This window comes from Falco rusticolus, chromosome 7 (assembly GCF_015220075.1).
Source record: "Falco rusticolus isolate bFalRus1 chromosome 7, bFalRus1.pri, whole genome shotgun sequence".
In the NCBI taxonomy this organism is placed as follows: Eukaryota; Metazoa; Chordata; class Aves; order Falconiformes; family Falconidae; genus Falco; species Falco rusticolus.
This window is the reverse complement of record NC_051193.1, coordinates 42201191-42215999: the sequence shown is the minus strand read 5'-3', so window position 1 is coordinate 42215999 and position 14809 is coordinate 42201191. Positions and strand designations below refer to the sequence as shown.

Here is a 14809-nt window from a genome sequence, read left to right as displayed (position 1 = left end):
TAGGGGGAGCATGGAAACGCATCCTGAGGGTGGTTCTCTGAGACAGGGCTGCAATTCTAGCTCAGATAATGATCCTGCAAGGGCTGGGACTGCTGGTGTTTGCTCTAGGTGACTTGTCTCTGTGAATCAACACTGTTCCTGGTAGGGTTGAAAGACCTGTCTTACTGCTTGACATTGGCTCCTGACCATATCAATTAGTACTTTCTATTTGCTTTTGCAGGGCTAATGAATTGTTGGGGAAGTTCAAGTGTCTTACTGAAACCAGCTGAATACATACAATGTTTTGGATGCAGGGGGAACCTCACCAAATACAGGGAATCCACACAGCTCCAGTATATTCCTCCTGTGGCCCTCTGAAGAAAGCCAGCCTTTTGAAGCCTGTGTCTTGTAAAAGCAGCTGTTGGGCAGAATTGGAAGCAGCTGCAGCCCCTTGTGAACCAGATTAAATGTTGTGTTGCTTGGGAAAATTTACCAAGGAAATGGAGACCAAAAAATAGCTGAGTCTAGAGACTAACAGCTCTGCTGGCTACCTGCAACACTGGTCTGCAAATTGCTAGCAGACTTCCAGGCAAAAGAAGGTTGTCCCACATATTTGGCTAAATGATAGCCTGGGACCTGGCCCAATCTTTCATCTTGCTTGCCAAGAATTTTTCTCTCTCTTCTCTCTCTTCCCCGACCCCCCCCCCCCCACCCGCCCCCTTGAGTTCTCTCCAAGGAATTTGTCACTCCTGATACCCCACACAAAACCAGAAACCAGGCAAAGCCCGGAGCTTCTCCTGCTGAATCAGCAGACAGGAAAGAGCAAGAGCTTGGTTTTGGATGACTTGCCTTTCTCTCCAGAGGACAAATATGTAACACAGGACGTTTTGGTGTAATTCTGTACTAAACTCCTATTCTAATCCTTTTGAAGGATTAGTAATTAGTTGGACTGGATCACATTGGTAATCTTTCTAGCCAAAAGGGAAAGTGACTGTGTTACCCTCCCAGTAGGGATGGGTCCTGTGGGCTAGGGCACTGTGGTAGAGGTTGCCTGAGGGGCACTGTGGTAGGGATGTACGGTAGGGGTTAGTCCCTTGGCCTGGCATTCTGATATCTCCCTTTGCTATTAGACCTAGCTATCTAGAGCTAGCCTGGAATCACCATGCCTAACTGTAGGTGTTTAATTGTTGTGTCCCACTTAGGAACCTGTGCACCCATGAGGTCTTTCTTACTGGAGAAGCGGCAGCTCCAGGCAGTGATTCAGGGTGAGCGGTGCCAGTGGGCTGAATCCAAGTCAAATATTTGTTCATGCTTCCCCAAGTCAAGCAGGGAGCCGGGCCTGAGACCTGTGTCCAGCACAAACCCACTTCCACTCTCCCACCCCCTGAGTCAGCTTGCCTGGGGTCAGACAAGCAATGACAGCCTGGAGGTGGGGGTTGGGGTGGGTGCAGCACTGGTGTTTTGAGGAGGACATGACCAAGGCAGCCATGTTATGGATAGTCTTAAACTGCTGTGAACCCACAGCCTTTGGCTTATGGTTTATTTAGATCATAGTCCTAGTGACCAGGTGTCCATAAACACTGTTAATTGAACAAACTTGAGGTCCTAGCAATGGTTTCGCTGGGTCTGCAGGAGCTGACAGACTTGCCTTGCTGTTTGGCAGGTTTTGTGGTCACATGCTGAGCTCCCAGCCCCTGCAGAGACATTTCAGCAGTTTCTGAAACTGCTCCACTAACCAGTCCTTTAGGCCCAGGTTGTCCCACCAGCACAGGATGATGTGAGCCATGCCCACCCACAGGGCAGGTTGCTCAGCTTAACCCAGCAAAATGGAACACATCTCCCATCCTTATGGCAGGGAACCATGCCCTTTCACCACCTTTCCATATCCCCGAAAAACCCCAACGAGCCACCCAGGAAGGCAGATCTCTAACCCTGCCTCAGTCTGAATGCAGGCAGGGATCCTTTCAGAGCATAAAGCAAGAAATAAACATGTTTAGCCGAGGCCTAATCAAAATTAAATATGAATAGCTTGAAAGTGCTGGAGTAAGGCTTAAGGACAACAGACAGAATAGGTTCACACATTTAGATATATTTTTTTTCCTACTAACAGCACCGTTTATTGAAGTGCATTCACAATGACATTGGAAGGAAATCTTACCCAAAATACGAACATTTGTGTGTAAGGAAGTCTGCAGATCAGTGACTGAATGGCTGAAGACCCTTTGTGTGGTGCCTTAATGAGGGGGGGAACCCCTGAAGGCCTGTGCTCTGCTCCTGGAGATACTGCAGGATGAAAGCTCGATGGATTTATTTCCCTTGGCAAAATGGCCATTTCTAGTTGTAATTCATGACTGAAAGAAGTGTTTGCAGGTATTTCTTAGAAGAGGGGAAGGTTGTCGGCTTCATGTGAGTCTGTGTGGTTACCACTTCGTATCTTGTGTGTCTCGTACGTCTACACTAAATCCACTCACAGGGTGAGCAAAGCCATTGCTTTTTTAAGTAATCTGATGTTTCTCTTAGTATTTTGCTCAGGGTTTTGGCTCTGGCACATCATGCAGCTTAAATAATTTTTGGTATATAGGGCTTGAAACAGAATGGCTTTATTTAAACAAAACTACAGTCTATTCTTCATGGAGTTTGAATTTGGGAATTTCTCCCTCCCCTTTATTTTCCGTTTCCCCTTCCCCTCTTTGTTAAGTGAATACAATATAGAAAGGCATTCCCCGGGCTTTCATTCCTATCTTCCTTTCTGGCCAGATGAGCTGGGAAAGTGCAAAAACAGTTGGATGGGAGTGCTCCGGGCTTCCAACACCAGGTCTTTTTCACAAGCGTGGAAGAAACCCGCCTGCCTTCCACCCAGCTGGTGGCTCTGTGGGCCCCTCCTGCTGCACTGGCACCGGGGCTGGCCTGCCTGGGACTTCCTTGTGTAGGAAATTCTTTCGCTTCTTCCAAACATTTGCTTCTGGTTCCTGCACCTCACAAGCCTTTCCAGAGAAGGTGAAGTAGAATTATCCAGCAGACTGTTTCACAGCTTGTTGTTAAGGAAAACGTGCTTTCTTTGGCTCCCCTGGCCGTGCCAGGAATGACTCCTGGCTAGACTCGTGTTTCAGAAGCACTCCACTTTGCGGTGAAAGGGCCTTGCAGAAGGATAAACTATCCTTCATTGCCTATGCACAAAGAAAAATCTTTAGTTTTGCTGATGTACTGAAATGCCTAAGAGAATAATTTGGGTTTGAAATAGGCAAAGCCCTGATTATGAATATGGGGGAGAAGGGCTTATCTTTAACACAGCAACTGTCTATTGTTGGTAAGGGAGTAGGCTGATAAAACCTGCAAAGTGGTTTTGACTTGCAAAAGTATGTTTTGGCTGAGTAAAAAGAGAAAGACAGTTGGCAAGATATTTTGAGACAAATTGTTAAATGCAAAATGTGTTTGTCCAGGGTACGTGAAGATGGCAGTATAATTTGAGAGGTGGATGCAAGCCCAGTCTAGTTACACCAACAGGCTATAGTAGCCTCAGTCCACCGCGAGGCCACAGGCAGCGTGTACCATCTGCATTAACCTGTGCATTAATGAAAGCAGGGAACAGCCAGGCTGAAGGAAAAGAGCTTTGAAGGAAGGACTCTTCCTTCAGGGAATTTATGTTTGGTTTTTATCTTGTTTCTGCCTATGTCATGGCTGTGAATGTGAGAAGGCTTGTTTGTTAGTAGAGCTGATCTGGATAATAGCAGTAATTTGAATTAGCTTGTATTTTGTTGGGGGGGGGATTATGCATATGCAGTTCTTCATAATGTACATACCTTTGTGTATGTAAGTAGAGGGACAGACCTCTACTGTCTGGAAACATAGTGAAGCAAGCAACTTAAAAACATTTAGTTGCACCCCCCTGCTCCTTGAGAGGTCTCCTGTGCTGAAAGACTGTTGATGAAGCCAGACAAGAGCTTTTGACAGGGGTATTGCCACTGCTTCACTGTAGGCACTTACAACTAAGCCTGAATAATTTAGGAGGAAGAACAGCTCTTCTAGAAGAGCTGAGAGCTGGCCCCTAACACCTGAGATGGCATTGCGGATGAAGTGAGGTGCACTTCACTCGTAAGAGAGTTTATTGATATAAAAACAATTTAATGAAGTTGCTAGTAAATGCAACAGTGGTTTAACAAGGCTCAGTGGCAAGGTACATTTGATTATTTAACTGTGTAGAGTACAGGGTCAGAAAAAATTGTCAGGGAGACCCTCCCTGAAACTAATGAAAGGACCCCCTTGCTTTCTAAACTCCCTCTCAGAAGGCAGTTTACATGCAGCTGGATCCAGACTGAACTTGATCAATGGTTTATGTCTAAAGGATTATATATGCACAATCAATCCATTACATCACTTAGCTAAGATTTCAAACTTCCAGTGCACTTATTCCCAACGCTTACCTGCTATCTGATGCAATAAGGAATCCTTTAACCTTGAGGAGTAACCTTGAGAAGTGTCCATACTCAAGGGGAGATCCTGGCATGCTTGCTGCTATGCAGGAGAGCTCAGTGGGCCCTGGGCTGTCCACTGTTTGTAAGTAAAAGATAATTGACTTATTGTTGTGTTTGCATGCCAACTACAGAAGTTAGTTTCTTCCAAATTTGCCTCGAGTCAGACCTTAACCAGCACTATAGTTAGGTGCCTTTATTTAGCCCTTGGGTATTATGGTGTTGTCTTCCCCCGAATCCCCTTTGGGTTGGATACAGCCATCACAGACCAGATGCATCCCTTACAATCAACACTGATGGTTATCACTTGAGTAGGGTTACAGGAAATGAAGGTCGGATGGGGGGGGGTGGGGGGAGCACACTCACAGATGGGCACCCCTGCAGTGGGAGCTCTTTCTGAGTGACTATAGCAGAAACCCAAGCAGGTAACACAGCTGCTGTGGTTGTGTGGTTTATGGGAAGCGCTGTAGTCATCCCCTCCTCCTCCACTCCTGAGCAACTTGGCCCTGCTGCTTATGCCAAACAATCATTAGTCTTAATCACCGGGTTTGCCTAGTGGTTAGTGACAGGGGTTACATGTCCCTCCCAACACCAGTAGCTCCTATCGAGCAAGGCTTCTTCAGAGCTGACCTGACTTTCAACATTTGAACAGGGGCAAGATTCTGTTCAGTTCAAAATCCAGGTAAGCTGAGGTCACGTCCTTTGACTGCGTGGTGGCAGTACTGAAGAAAAACACATTTGTTACCTTTAAGCTTGGTAATGGCAGCAGCCAGGGCATCAGAGATTAGCACAAGCTGTTATTCTGTAGTGAACTCTGTTTTTGTGTAGAGCCTACTCCTGTGGCTTGTCTAATACCCTTAAAGCCAGCTCAGCTATCCTTGCTGTGCTCTGCAGACAGCAGTACAAGTCCATGCAGTTACTTCAATGTGATGCTGGCCTATCAGACCTTCAAACTGAGCCCTGTACTGTATAAAACAGCAGTTTGGTGTCGTATGTGAACAGAGAACTGTGGTCACTTTAAGTGCAATACTTAATAGAGCAATACATGAATTGGTGTTCTTCCACCTGCACGAATGGCCATTACACCCTTCCCCCTTATAAGAGCACTTGCTCATTTTTGTGATTTCCTCTGTTGGTTTCCATAATCTGTGAGGTGAGGGCTCAGTTAGCTGGTGATTGATTTAAGGGTAGATTAACTGTCCCCATACCTGCTCCCTCTGTGCCCGTTAACGGAGCTCCCAGGCAGGTTGATGACTTGGTCCGCTTTGGCAAACATGCGAACGCATGCTGGCAGGGTGTAGCTGGGGAGAGGTGGATGCCTGCAGTCTGTGTGCAAACCCCTGAGAGCCTCCACAGGGGTGGGAAGTTTGGAAATCCCTGGCAGGTACAGAAAAGCTCGCAGATGTGAGCCTTCAACTGCAGCGTGCAAAACTTCACTGCTGAAATTGAGGATACCTGTAATAGAAAGTGGAGTAGATGGGGAAGAGAGAGGTTTGCTGAGCTATGAGGTGTCAGGGTATTTAGGAAAGCTTTAGTTTGCCTTACCTTTTGACAGCTAGAACAACTGCTGCCTTGGCCTCTAAGCATGGTACCTTCCAGGCTAAGCAGGAAGGCTTGGACATGCAAAGCGTCAACTGTAAATAAAAGACCAAACAGACGAAGGGTGGACATAGAAGTAGGGTGAAAACAAGGAGATCAGTGAGCAAGAGGAAGTGCTCTGCCAACCCCAGGTTGTCCGCAGACCACAGTTTGAGAAGCACAACTTCCTGAGCTACCTGTTTGTCACCAAGGTGGACAAGTAACATAAGCATTCTGCAAGGACTACCGCACAGGCAAACCTGCTTCACGGGACATGCTGAGACTGTCATGTCACTTCCATTGTCCAATTTTCTGTATATCTGAGAACCTTACAAAGTACAAGCTCCCACGGCTTGCTTAGCACCCTACATCTTTTCCCTTTTTGCTTATCAGACAACAAAAACCTTGATTTTTATTTCTGACTAAAGAGTGTCAATCAGCTGGGAGAAGACCTCAAGAACTTTCTTCTCTTTCTGCTTCTTGGGTTTTTCATTGTGGTTTTTTCCTGGTTTTTGGTTTGATTTTTGTCAGATCTCTTGGCTCTATTATGAAAAAGCATTTATTAAAGCCTGAATTTTCTGTGACGCAGTGTTAACATTTGGTGCATGGTTAGCTGTTGTGCTGGTTTTTTCCATGTGTCACTTTGCTGCCTTCCCATCTTCCTACTACTCTGTTTTATGATAAAATGACTCAAGAAGTTTACAGATGACGGAGCTCTCCCTGTAGCTATGTTGGGTGCAGTGCCTCAGTTCCACCACCTGTTGGAAGAAATCAATCAGAATCCAGCACGGTGACCCAAGCCAGGTCCAGAAAGTAAATTAATCCTTCTCCATTTTGGATTAGTTTGATCTGAACTGATGAAGTGCGCAAAGGTGAGCTGGCATATGAGAATAACAAGAAAGCATTGAGAAATGACCACATTTAAGGTGGAAGAAAAATGAAGCTTGGTATTTTTTACCTGGGGCACTGCATAACTTCCCTCCCGTGCTATGTCTGTGGCAGGGTCTCACTGATGAAACCTTGTTGCATTTTTGCTTCTACTTACGTAACTGACTGTTCCTTCTCCAGTGTGTTTGGTTCAGAACTTCATGTTCTTTTCATCAGGAAAGTGGCTATGCAAAAAAGGGATACAGATCTGCCTCTATCACCAGCGGCACAGAGCCCTGCAACTCAGTCTGAGTGGCTTGGTTGTGACATGGGATGTAAAACAGGGCTGTGAGTTTTCTTTCAGTCTTCTACATCTGATCCATCTCCACGAAGCCCCATGCTCCCAACTGTTTTTCACCCACTGAAATTACCAGCATTGTCCATCTACTTTGACCAGGACTGGTGTGTCAGCTTCAGAAGCTTCTGTCTTTTCCTCCTGCTTCATGTGCTCCTCGTAAACTGTATTTCTGTGCTTGAAGGGTTTCCACATGTGAGCTTCAGACACAAGGTGGCTTGTCCTGAATGATATCACTTCAGGTACCACATGGCTTTGGTGCAAAAAGTTGCTCTTCACCTGGCGCATCAATTTTATTGCCACTTGTCCTTTCTCCCTCAGCAGCTAGCCAGCTGGCACACATTTTAAGACCTGTGATGCCTGCTCTGCTATAAATATACCAGAGTATCTCTTTCCTTGAGGAAGCACAGCACACCCTTGCTCCTTCTCTTTCTTGATATCTTCTAATAATCAGGGGAGAAATAATAATAATAAAACATAATAACAGAAAACTAGCTCCTAATTTTACACCTGGTCTATTTAAACAATGCTAAGGTTCTTAGTCTTTACTTATGAGTGGATTACAGAGAATTTGACTTTTGATTTAAGGTTCAGATATAATAACAACTGATGCACCTTCTTAGATCTGGTTTGGTGACAGCCAGAGGCTGCAAATGTGCAGGTGTGAAGAATTCAGGTGACAGTCCCTGCTGCTGTTGCACACAAATTCTCTGTGTCTCAGCTGCCTCAGGGAAATTCAGAATGACTGGGCCTATATAGTACAGCCAGGAAGCCCTTAGTGTCACCAAGTTTGTGGCAATATTTCTAAAGTCCCTTGCAAAGGTATGCCCAGGTCTGCACCTGCATGAAATTCAGTGGATTATATCCCCTTGCAGTTCTGATGATTTTAAAGCAATGAGTCATGGTGGTGTCTTTACTTCAGTGTACAGTCACTGTGCAATAATTCAAATCACAATTGTCATTATTAATACTTCCAACAAGCAACCTGACACCTTCTGCCAAACTGGGGCAGGTGTGTGAATGTAATCACTGTGTGACTAATTAATCTGTGTTGCCGGTCAGTACGCAACACACAGCTCCCTGCATCCCCACTGAGTTCAATTTAGCAGAGTGGTTGCAGGATTTAAAAGTACTTTGCAGTAAGAACTCAATAAAAAAAGAAAAGCAGGCAGCTCTAGGGCCAGCTTTTCAGCTTTGCATGGCACCTAACACAAACGAGCACCCATCTGTATCAGTCAAGGGGTTTTGCAGGAGTGTGGGAGAAGGAGGATAGAGTTGCATGTTATTTCTGAAAACTTTGAGCTTAGAAATCATTGACGCGTGAATTCTGTGTGAGTGAAATAGCAAAGGCCAGCTGCTCAGTGTGGTGGCCCCGCAAATCCCTTCAACTGGCAGCACAGCAAGAACCTGGAAGCTGACTGGGCTCCCTCCTCTCTGTGCAGCTACAGAGATACCATGGAGCCAGATTAAATTGCTGGATTAAGCACTCCCACAGCCCAGCATCTGGATCTTCGTGACAGCTGTGCCCAGGAAAGAAGTCAAGTGTCTGTGCTATAACTGCGTCAACTGGTGTGTCATGGGTCACAGCATTACAGCTGGGAAAGGTCTGCTAGGTCGTTCACTCACATTTCTTAGCCAGCACAGGATTTGACTCAATAAAGAGTTTGCTGCTGCTCTAAATGTGGCATTTTAAGAGATTTGGGCAATGCAGTCCTGGTCCCCTTCTCTTGGGAATTTATCTATCATCTGTTATAACCTGCTACCAGGAAGAGTCTAGCCTAACATTCCCATTTTAATATGATCCTATTAATGATCTTCATGCCTTTCCTTTTTATCAAAGCCTCCCATTTCCTCCGTCTGTACTGGTACAATAGCTTGCTTAATTCCTGCGGGGCTGGGCTGGCTTTTGAGGGGAAGATACCCCACACCAGGGCTTACATCTCTGAAAGCCCCCAAAAGGCTGGGTTCCTGTTCTGCCAAAAAGCCTCATCCACTGCCTTAATTATCTGCACTGAAGGATCCCACATATTCAAATCATGAAATGTTTCCATTAAGACAAATATTTTCAGACTCTTCGTTTTTTATCTTGTATGTCTAAGTTTGGAACAATTTTCTATTTTTCGTCCATTCTTCAAAACTTAGACAATGACCCTTACATGGAGCCGCATGCATTGAGAGGTCAGTTCCGTTGTTTTTCTTCACCAGTCTGTTCTTGTTGCTAAACCTGTGTTGCTGCTGTGAGCAGGGCTTTGTCCAGATGAGGTGCCTGTCAGAGGGTTCAGAAGGCTGAGTGTCTCTGCCTGCATCGAGCCTGGGTTCCCTGCCAGTGTCACCACATGCCTGGTGCTCACCAGCTCCAAGCTGCTTTGTATTCTTCGTCTTTGATAATATACCTAATTTCCCTCTAGGCAGTGGGATTCCTGAGCGTCAGTGCTTTGCTGCCCCTTTTCGTTATGCCTTACAAAGTTCAGCTGGAGCTATTGCAATGCATGTCACCTTCTGGTGCTGCAGCAAGACATGATCAGCATTGGTCTCCTTTTGATCTAGATTTCACACATCATTGGCAAGATCAGATTCATGCTTGTGTGACTAATTTGGAGAGCAGCTTTTGCTGACAGTGTTATGGAACATTTCATTATAACTCACATTTCTTTTCCTTCAGCTCATTTCTTTCCCGTTACCGAGTATGAACGTTGCTATCCAACACCTTTTACTTTCACATGGTTACTAGGAATTTCTTTTAGTTTCTACTGTAAAGAAAGAAACAAAGAGATGAATCAAGTTAACTTCCCAAAGCTGTTCTCCACTGTTTTACTCTATATGTTCAGATGATACTGATTAAAAGCATATGCTGTTGCATCTGAAAGAAATCTCCTCACCTGTGTGACAAGCAAGGCTATTATCACAAGTGAAGAGAGAGTGCTTCACTTACTTTCATTTGCTCTTTTAAGCACAGCTTTCTTATACCGTTGTGGCGATGATCTCAAAAATGGATTGATTAAAATCAAGATTCTGTGGACTATACCCTGAATAAGCAACCGGGTTTGCAGAGTAACATGCATTTTCTAAGGAAGCTGTCTCCATAGCGTGGCAAAAGAAAAACCTACTAAAAATAAAATCTTGCTGTTGGTTTTGGGATTTGAAAGGCTATTTTTATGGAAACTTAACTTTTGGGATAAGCATGCTGTGTTAGGTTAGGCCTTTGAAAGCACTCCTTTTTTTAGTAGTTTGTCTGACCTTATTTGAAATGTACTACTTTTAAGATCTGTATCTTTAAAAATAAAAGGGAAAAGAAAAAGACTTGAAATGAGACCAAATTGAAAGGGAGAGTCCTCCTTTTTTCAGCTCTGTTGTCTAAGCAGCAGAACTAGTGCAGAAAAACACATATTTTATGTATGTCCTCCTACATTTTCTTTGCTTTTAAAAGCAATTCTTCATATTAATGAGAAGCCCATATCCATGAGTCTATAGCCTTATAGGTAGAGCTCTTATGACCAGACCTTTCAGCACAACTATTTCCACTGCCCACAGTGCTAAGCACATGTGTAAATACTTTGTCGAATCAGTGCCATAGCTAGGATCCAGCATTTAATACCAGTCTGCCATTAGACTGCAGGGACTAAAAATAAATAGAATTAGTTCTTTGTGTCTCTGATCAGAACAAGAATCTAAAGGAGAGCGTGTCCCAGAGCTTTAATATTCTCAACAGTGTAATTTCAGTATTCTTGTCTTGTACAGCTGAGAATAAGCTCATGAATGAGCTGAGACATAAGGTATAACTGGGCACTGTTAACGTGGTGCTGCAAGATGGCTCTTCTCTTGTCACTCAGCATCTCCCATGCATCTTTTCGGGACTTCCAATTATGTCTTTAGGACTGGACAAAATGACAAATGTGGCAGGAAAAAAAAAGGAATCAAGTCTTCATTTTTCTCCCTCCTGAAGGTCCCGCTGTCTTTCTCCACACTTCCTGTGCTCCCTCCCATTCCCCTCCATCAGCACAGAGAAAGGGTTTGCTGTGTCTGTACCCTTGTCTTGTCCTGCAGGACTTGCTGTGTGGTGCTGAACAAGGCTGTTTGTGGGGCTGCACCCTGAATTATTCTCCTGCTGCAGATCAGCCTTTGGGAATCAGCAAAGATACCTCTTCCATAGTGGATAACTTGCTGCTGAATGCGTCCGAACACCTCCGCCGCCTCTTCCTCCTCCTGTACTCTGTGAGTGCCAACGGAGGTGGAGGATTTCCCTCTCTTAATGAACAGCTACCAGTGGCTCCCTACGTGCAGAGGAGGAGGATCATCCGCCTCTGTAGCCACCAGCACAGACTGGTCAGTGGAGACAGAGAGCACTTGGTGTTATTTTTAAACAGTGAGGTGGCTTAGTCGGCCTTTTTACAGACTACCAAATCTGGGCACGGAGGGTGGGTGCCAAAATGCGAGAGCAGCTGATTGTGCCTCTGGCTACTGCTGGCAGGCTTCCTCCAAAAGGCTCTGACAGCAGGGTGTGGTACCACACCAGTGGCCATCACAGCTCCTGTGTCATCAGGGAAGTGCTTATGGTGGCATGGCCACATGATGAGCTGCAGACCTGGCCCCCACACACCTCAGGTGGACACTGGCTTGGTGTGTGCTTACTTCTGGCTGCTGGCAAGGTCTGCAACCCCTTTTCTCTGCGGCATCGCTCCCTTTGAAGACACAAAACATTGCTCTGACCCTTAAGCTGGAGGATGGGGTCCAGGGGACAGGCATCCTCTACCCTCTGTGACGCTGGCTGACTCTATGCTTCCCTTACTTCTGTCTCTGGGTACCTGTGCTTAGGCAACATAGATGGGCTGAATTCAACAGACCTCAGCACAAAACACCCTACAAGCCTGCAGTCTGAAACCCAGGTGTGCATTATTATGAGGCTGTAGTCCTTAGGATGTGGTGTATCTCTCGGTCGAGGCCTGGGCACCCAGTTTGCCTCTGTCATAGCAAGGCTATGATGCCCATAGAGGAACTCTGGGTAAGTGCCTCAGTGTGTACTTGTGTGTTTGCTTTTACAGTCCTTACTCCCCCAAGTTTTCTATTTGCCGTTCTGCTTACAAAGGACTCCCTTGCTGTGTTTCAGCCCTATCAGAGATACAAGCGAAGAGGCAAAAGAGACACATCTCTGCCAGGCCACTGCTCTGCGAAACTGTCTCCCACTTCCAGGGATCAGCATCCTTGATAAACTCATCAAGACCTGTCCCATCTGGCTTCAGCTGAACATGAACCAGGAAAGGGCTGGAGCAATACTTGACAAAGAAACAGCAGGGGTAAGTCCAAAGCATTTTAAGTTCAAACAACCCCATTTCCTGTCCTTGGTGGAGCTGGTTAGGAGACCAGCACCTTTTTTCATGTGGAATCAAAAATATTTAGCAGACTCTGCTCTCTGTTTCCATTACCATTTGATGCTTTAGCCACTCACGATGGTGCAAGACAGATATAATGGCTTTTGGGAATCCAGAAATCTTGTATCTGGTTTTATTTACTTAGCATGTAGATTTGTGGAGATGCCTTCTCATTCACCACCACAGCCACGGTGTGTTGACTATCCTAATTTGGACAATAATAATAATAATAAACCCTGAAGAAAAGACCTTCCAATTCTGGGAGCTGCTGGGAGTAATTTTTATTGCAGTAATTGGTATCTGATCCTCATGAGAAAATGGCAGACTCCTGCAGAGGAAGAGCTTGCTTAAGGGTAACAGCTCTGTAGGAAAGGGAGCTCTCCATCCCCGGAGTCTCAGAGGTGAGGCATATCGTGGAGTAGGTGTCCTCATTGGGTCTGGGGAAGGCAGGTGCAAATGACCTGAGCTGATGGCAGAGTACAAGGGCAGTTCACTTACTCGTGCTCTGAGGAGGTCTGGACCTGCCCCTTGGCTGAGTCAGTCTACGCCAGGGCTAAAAATTGGCACAGCCAAGTGACGACCTCCAGTGGGACTCACCTGACCAACCCAGACTGTGCAGCGCACCTCATCCTGGACCAGACTTCTCAAATAAGTTGGGCAAACTATTCTCTTTGTTTTTCTGCACTGACTGTAAAGGGAGACCTGAGTGACTGTCTCTGATACAGCCGTGTATGGCCCTGAGCCTCCTTGGTCATTAGCCACTCCTGCAGGCAGGGCCGTTCCCCACCTCTGAGAGGCTTTGGGGATAAGCCTTACCTCTGTTCCTCCTGCTCACGCTGGGCTCAAGCACTGTCCTCAGCTGCAGCTTGAAGCAGGCAGGAGAAGAGCTGGTGCATCATAGATGTCACACAGCAAGGGCCAGCTCTCCTGCCTACTCTGAAACCACCTGAAGCCAAATCAGCACTGTGCCTTTCCCACCACTGGTGAATATGGGAGAAACCAGCTTGCGTACTAGTCGTGACCTGGGCAGTAGAGTTAGGTACAGCTCAGAAAACCCACCTTCTCCTCATCTGGATAGCCATGGTCCAATTTTAGCCTTTGGAGCCATGGCAACCAGTCATGCCAATCAGGAAAACAGAAGTGATTCATTTCCAGGTTTCACTTCTCTCATTGCTTAAATTTAATTTCAGATGAAACACTTGACTGATGCAATGTGAGATAGTGCTGACTGAGATCCAAGGTTGCAGTAGTCTCTTAAGGTGTGTTAAAGGGACTGTGCTGTCACACAGGTGTTGGGACCTGGGGAAGGGAAGGCTTCTATGGCTTTTTCTTACCTGCAGATACTGTCTGTGGTGCAGGAGGAGGGGGCTGCCCTTTAGATATAGGCCTGTTTAGGCATGCACCTGTTTGCCATGTGTTTATTTGGATTTTATCTGCACTGCTGGTGGACCTGATCCCCTAGGGCTCAATTTCTTACAAATGGCAGAGGCCAAGATGACAGAACTGTGCGAGGTTGTGAAGCTGCCCCAATGCTGCACGTTTAGCATGGAATGCTTCAGAGTGACAGGAGATGCCCTTATGACTCGGACTCATGCTGAAAAAGGTCCTGGCTTCTAGACAAACTTTTTTTTCTTAATTCCTCTATCCAAGAAATTAATGTTTTCTTGATAGTTTTCCACTGCTACATTATAGTTGATTAATCATTTTATCAATTCACATTTCTTCTTTCTAATATTAATATCCAGACTCCAGAATTAGCCCAGTTTTTTAATTCGGTTTTTATAAAAATACCTTGACTCTGTCCTGCCAAAGCCTGCTATCAAAGAACAGATAAAGGTGAAGATTACTTTGTCTTTCTGTCTGCAGCTTCAAGGTACAAGCTGAAAATATCCTTGAAAATGAGCTTTAATTAGAAACACACTTAGGAGGCTCACACAATACAAAAAATATTTTTCTTTTGTATTTGTTTTCTCTTCTTTCTTTTTTCTTTTTCTTTTGTCTTCTGTCTTCTTTGTTTCTTTTTTCTTTCCTCTTTCTTCTTTCCCCTTTCCTCTTCCTTCTTTTTTAATTCCACTGGTCCCATTGGTGGTGGCTACAGTGGTTAAACTGTTTTCACTTAAAGACTTGGGTCTCCTCTCAATGTATATGAATACCTGACGGGAGGGAGTACAGAAGACTGAGCCAGTCCATTCTCA

General features: G+C 45.4%; 1 protein-coding gene across 1 annotated transcript in view; it reads left to right on the top strand.

Annotated features, from left to right (window-relative positions):
- The window catches only part of LOC119150877 (ras and Rab interactor 3-like), a 180289-nt gene that overhangs the window by 114815 nt on the left and 50665 nt on the right, over positions 1-14809 (top strand). The window contains exons 18-19 of the mRNA XM_037393969.1: positions 11293-11571; positions 12288-12539. Of these exons, the coding sequence (XP_037249866.1) occupies positions 11293-11571; positions 12288-12539 (531 nt within the window). The remainder of the gene's footprint in view (positions 1-11292; positions 11572-12287; positions 12540-14809) is intronic.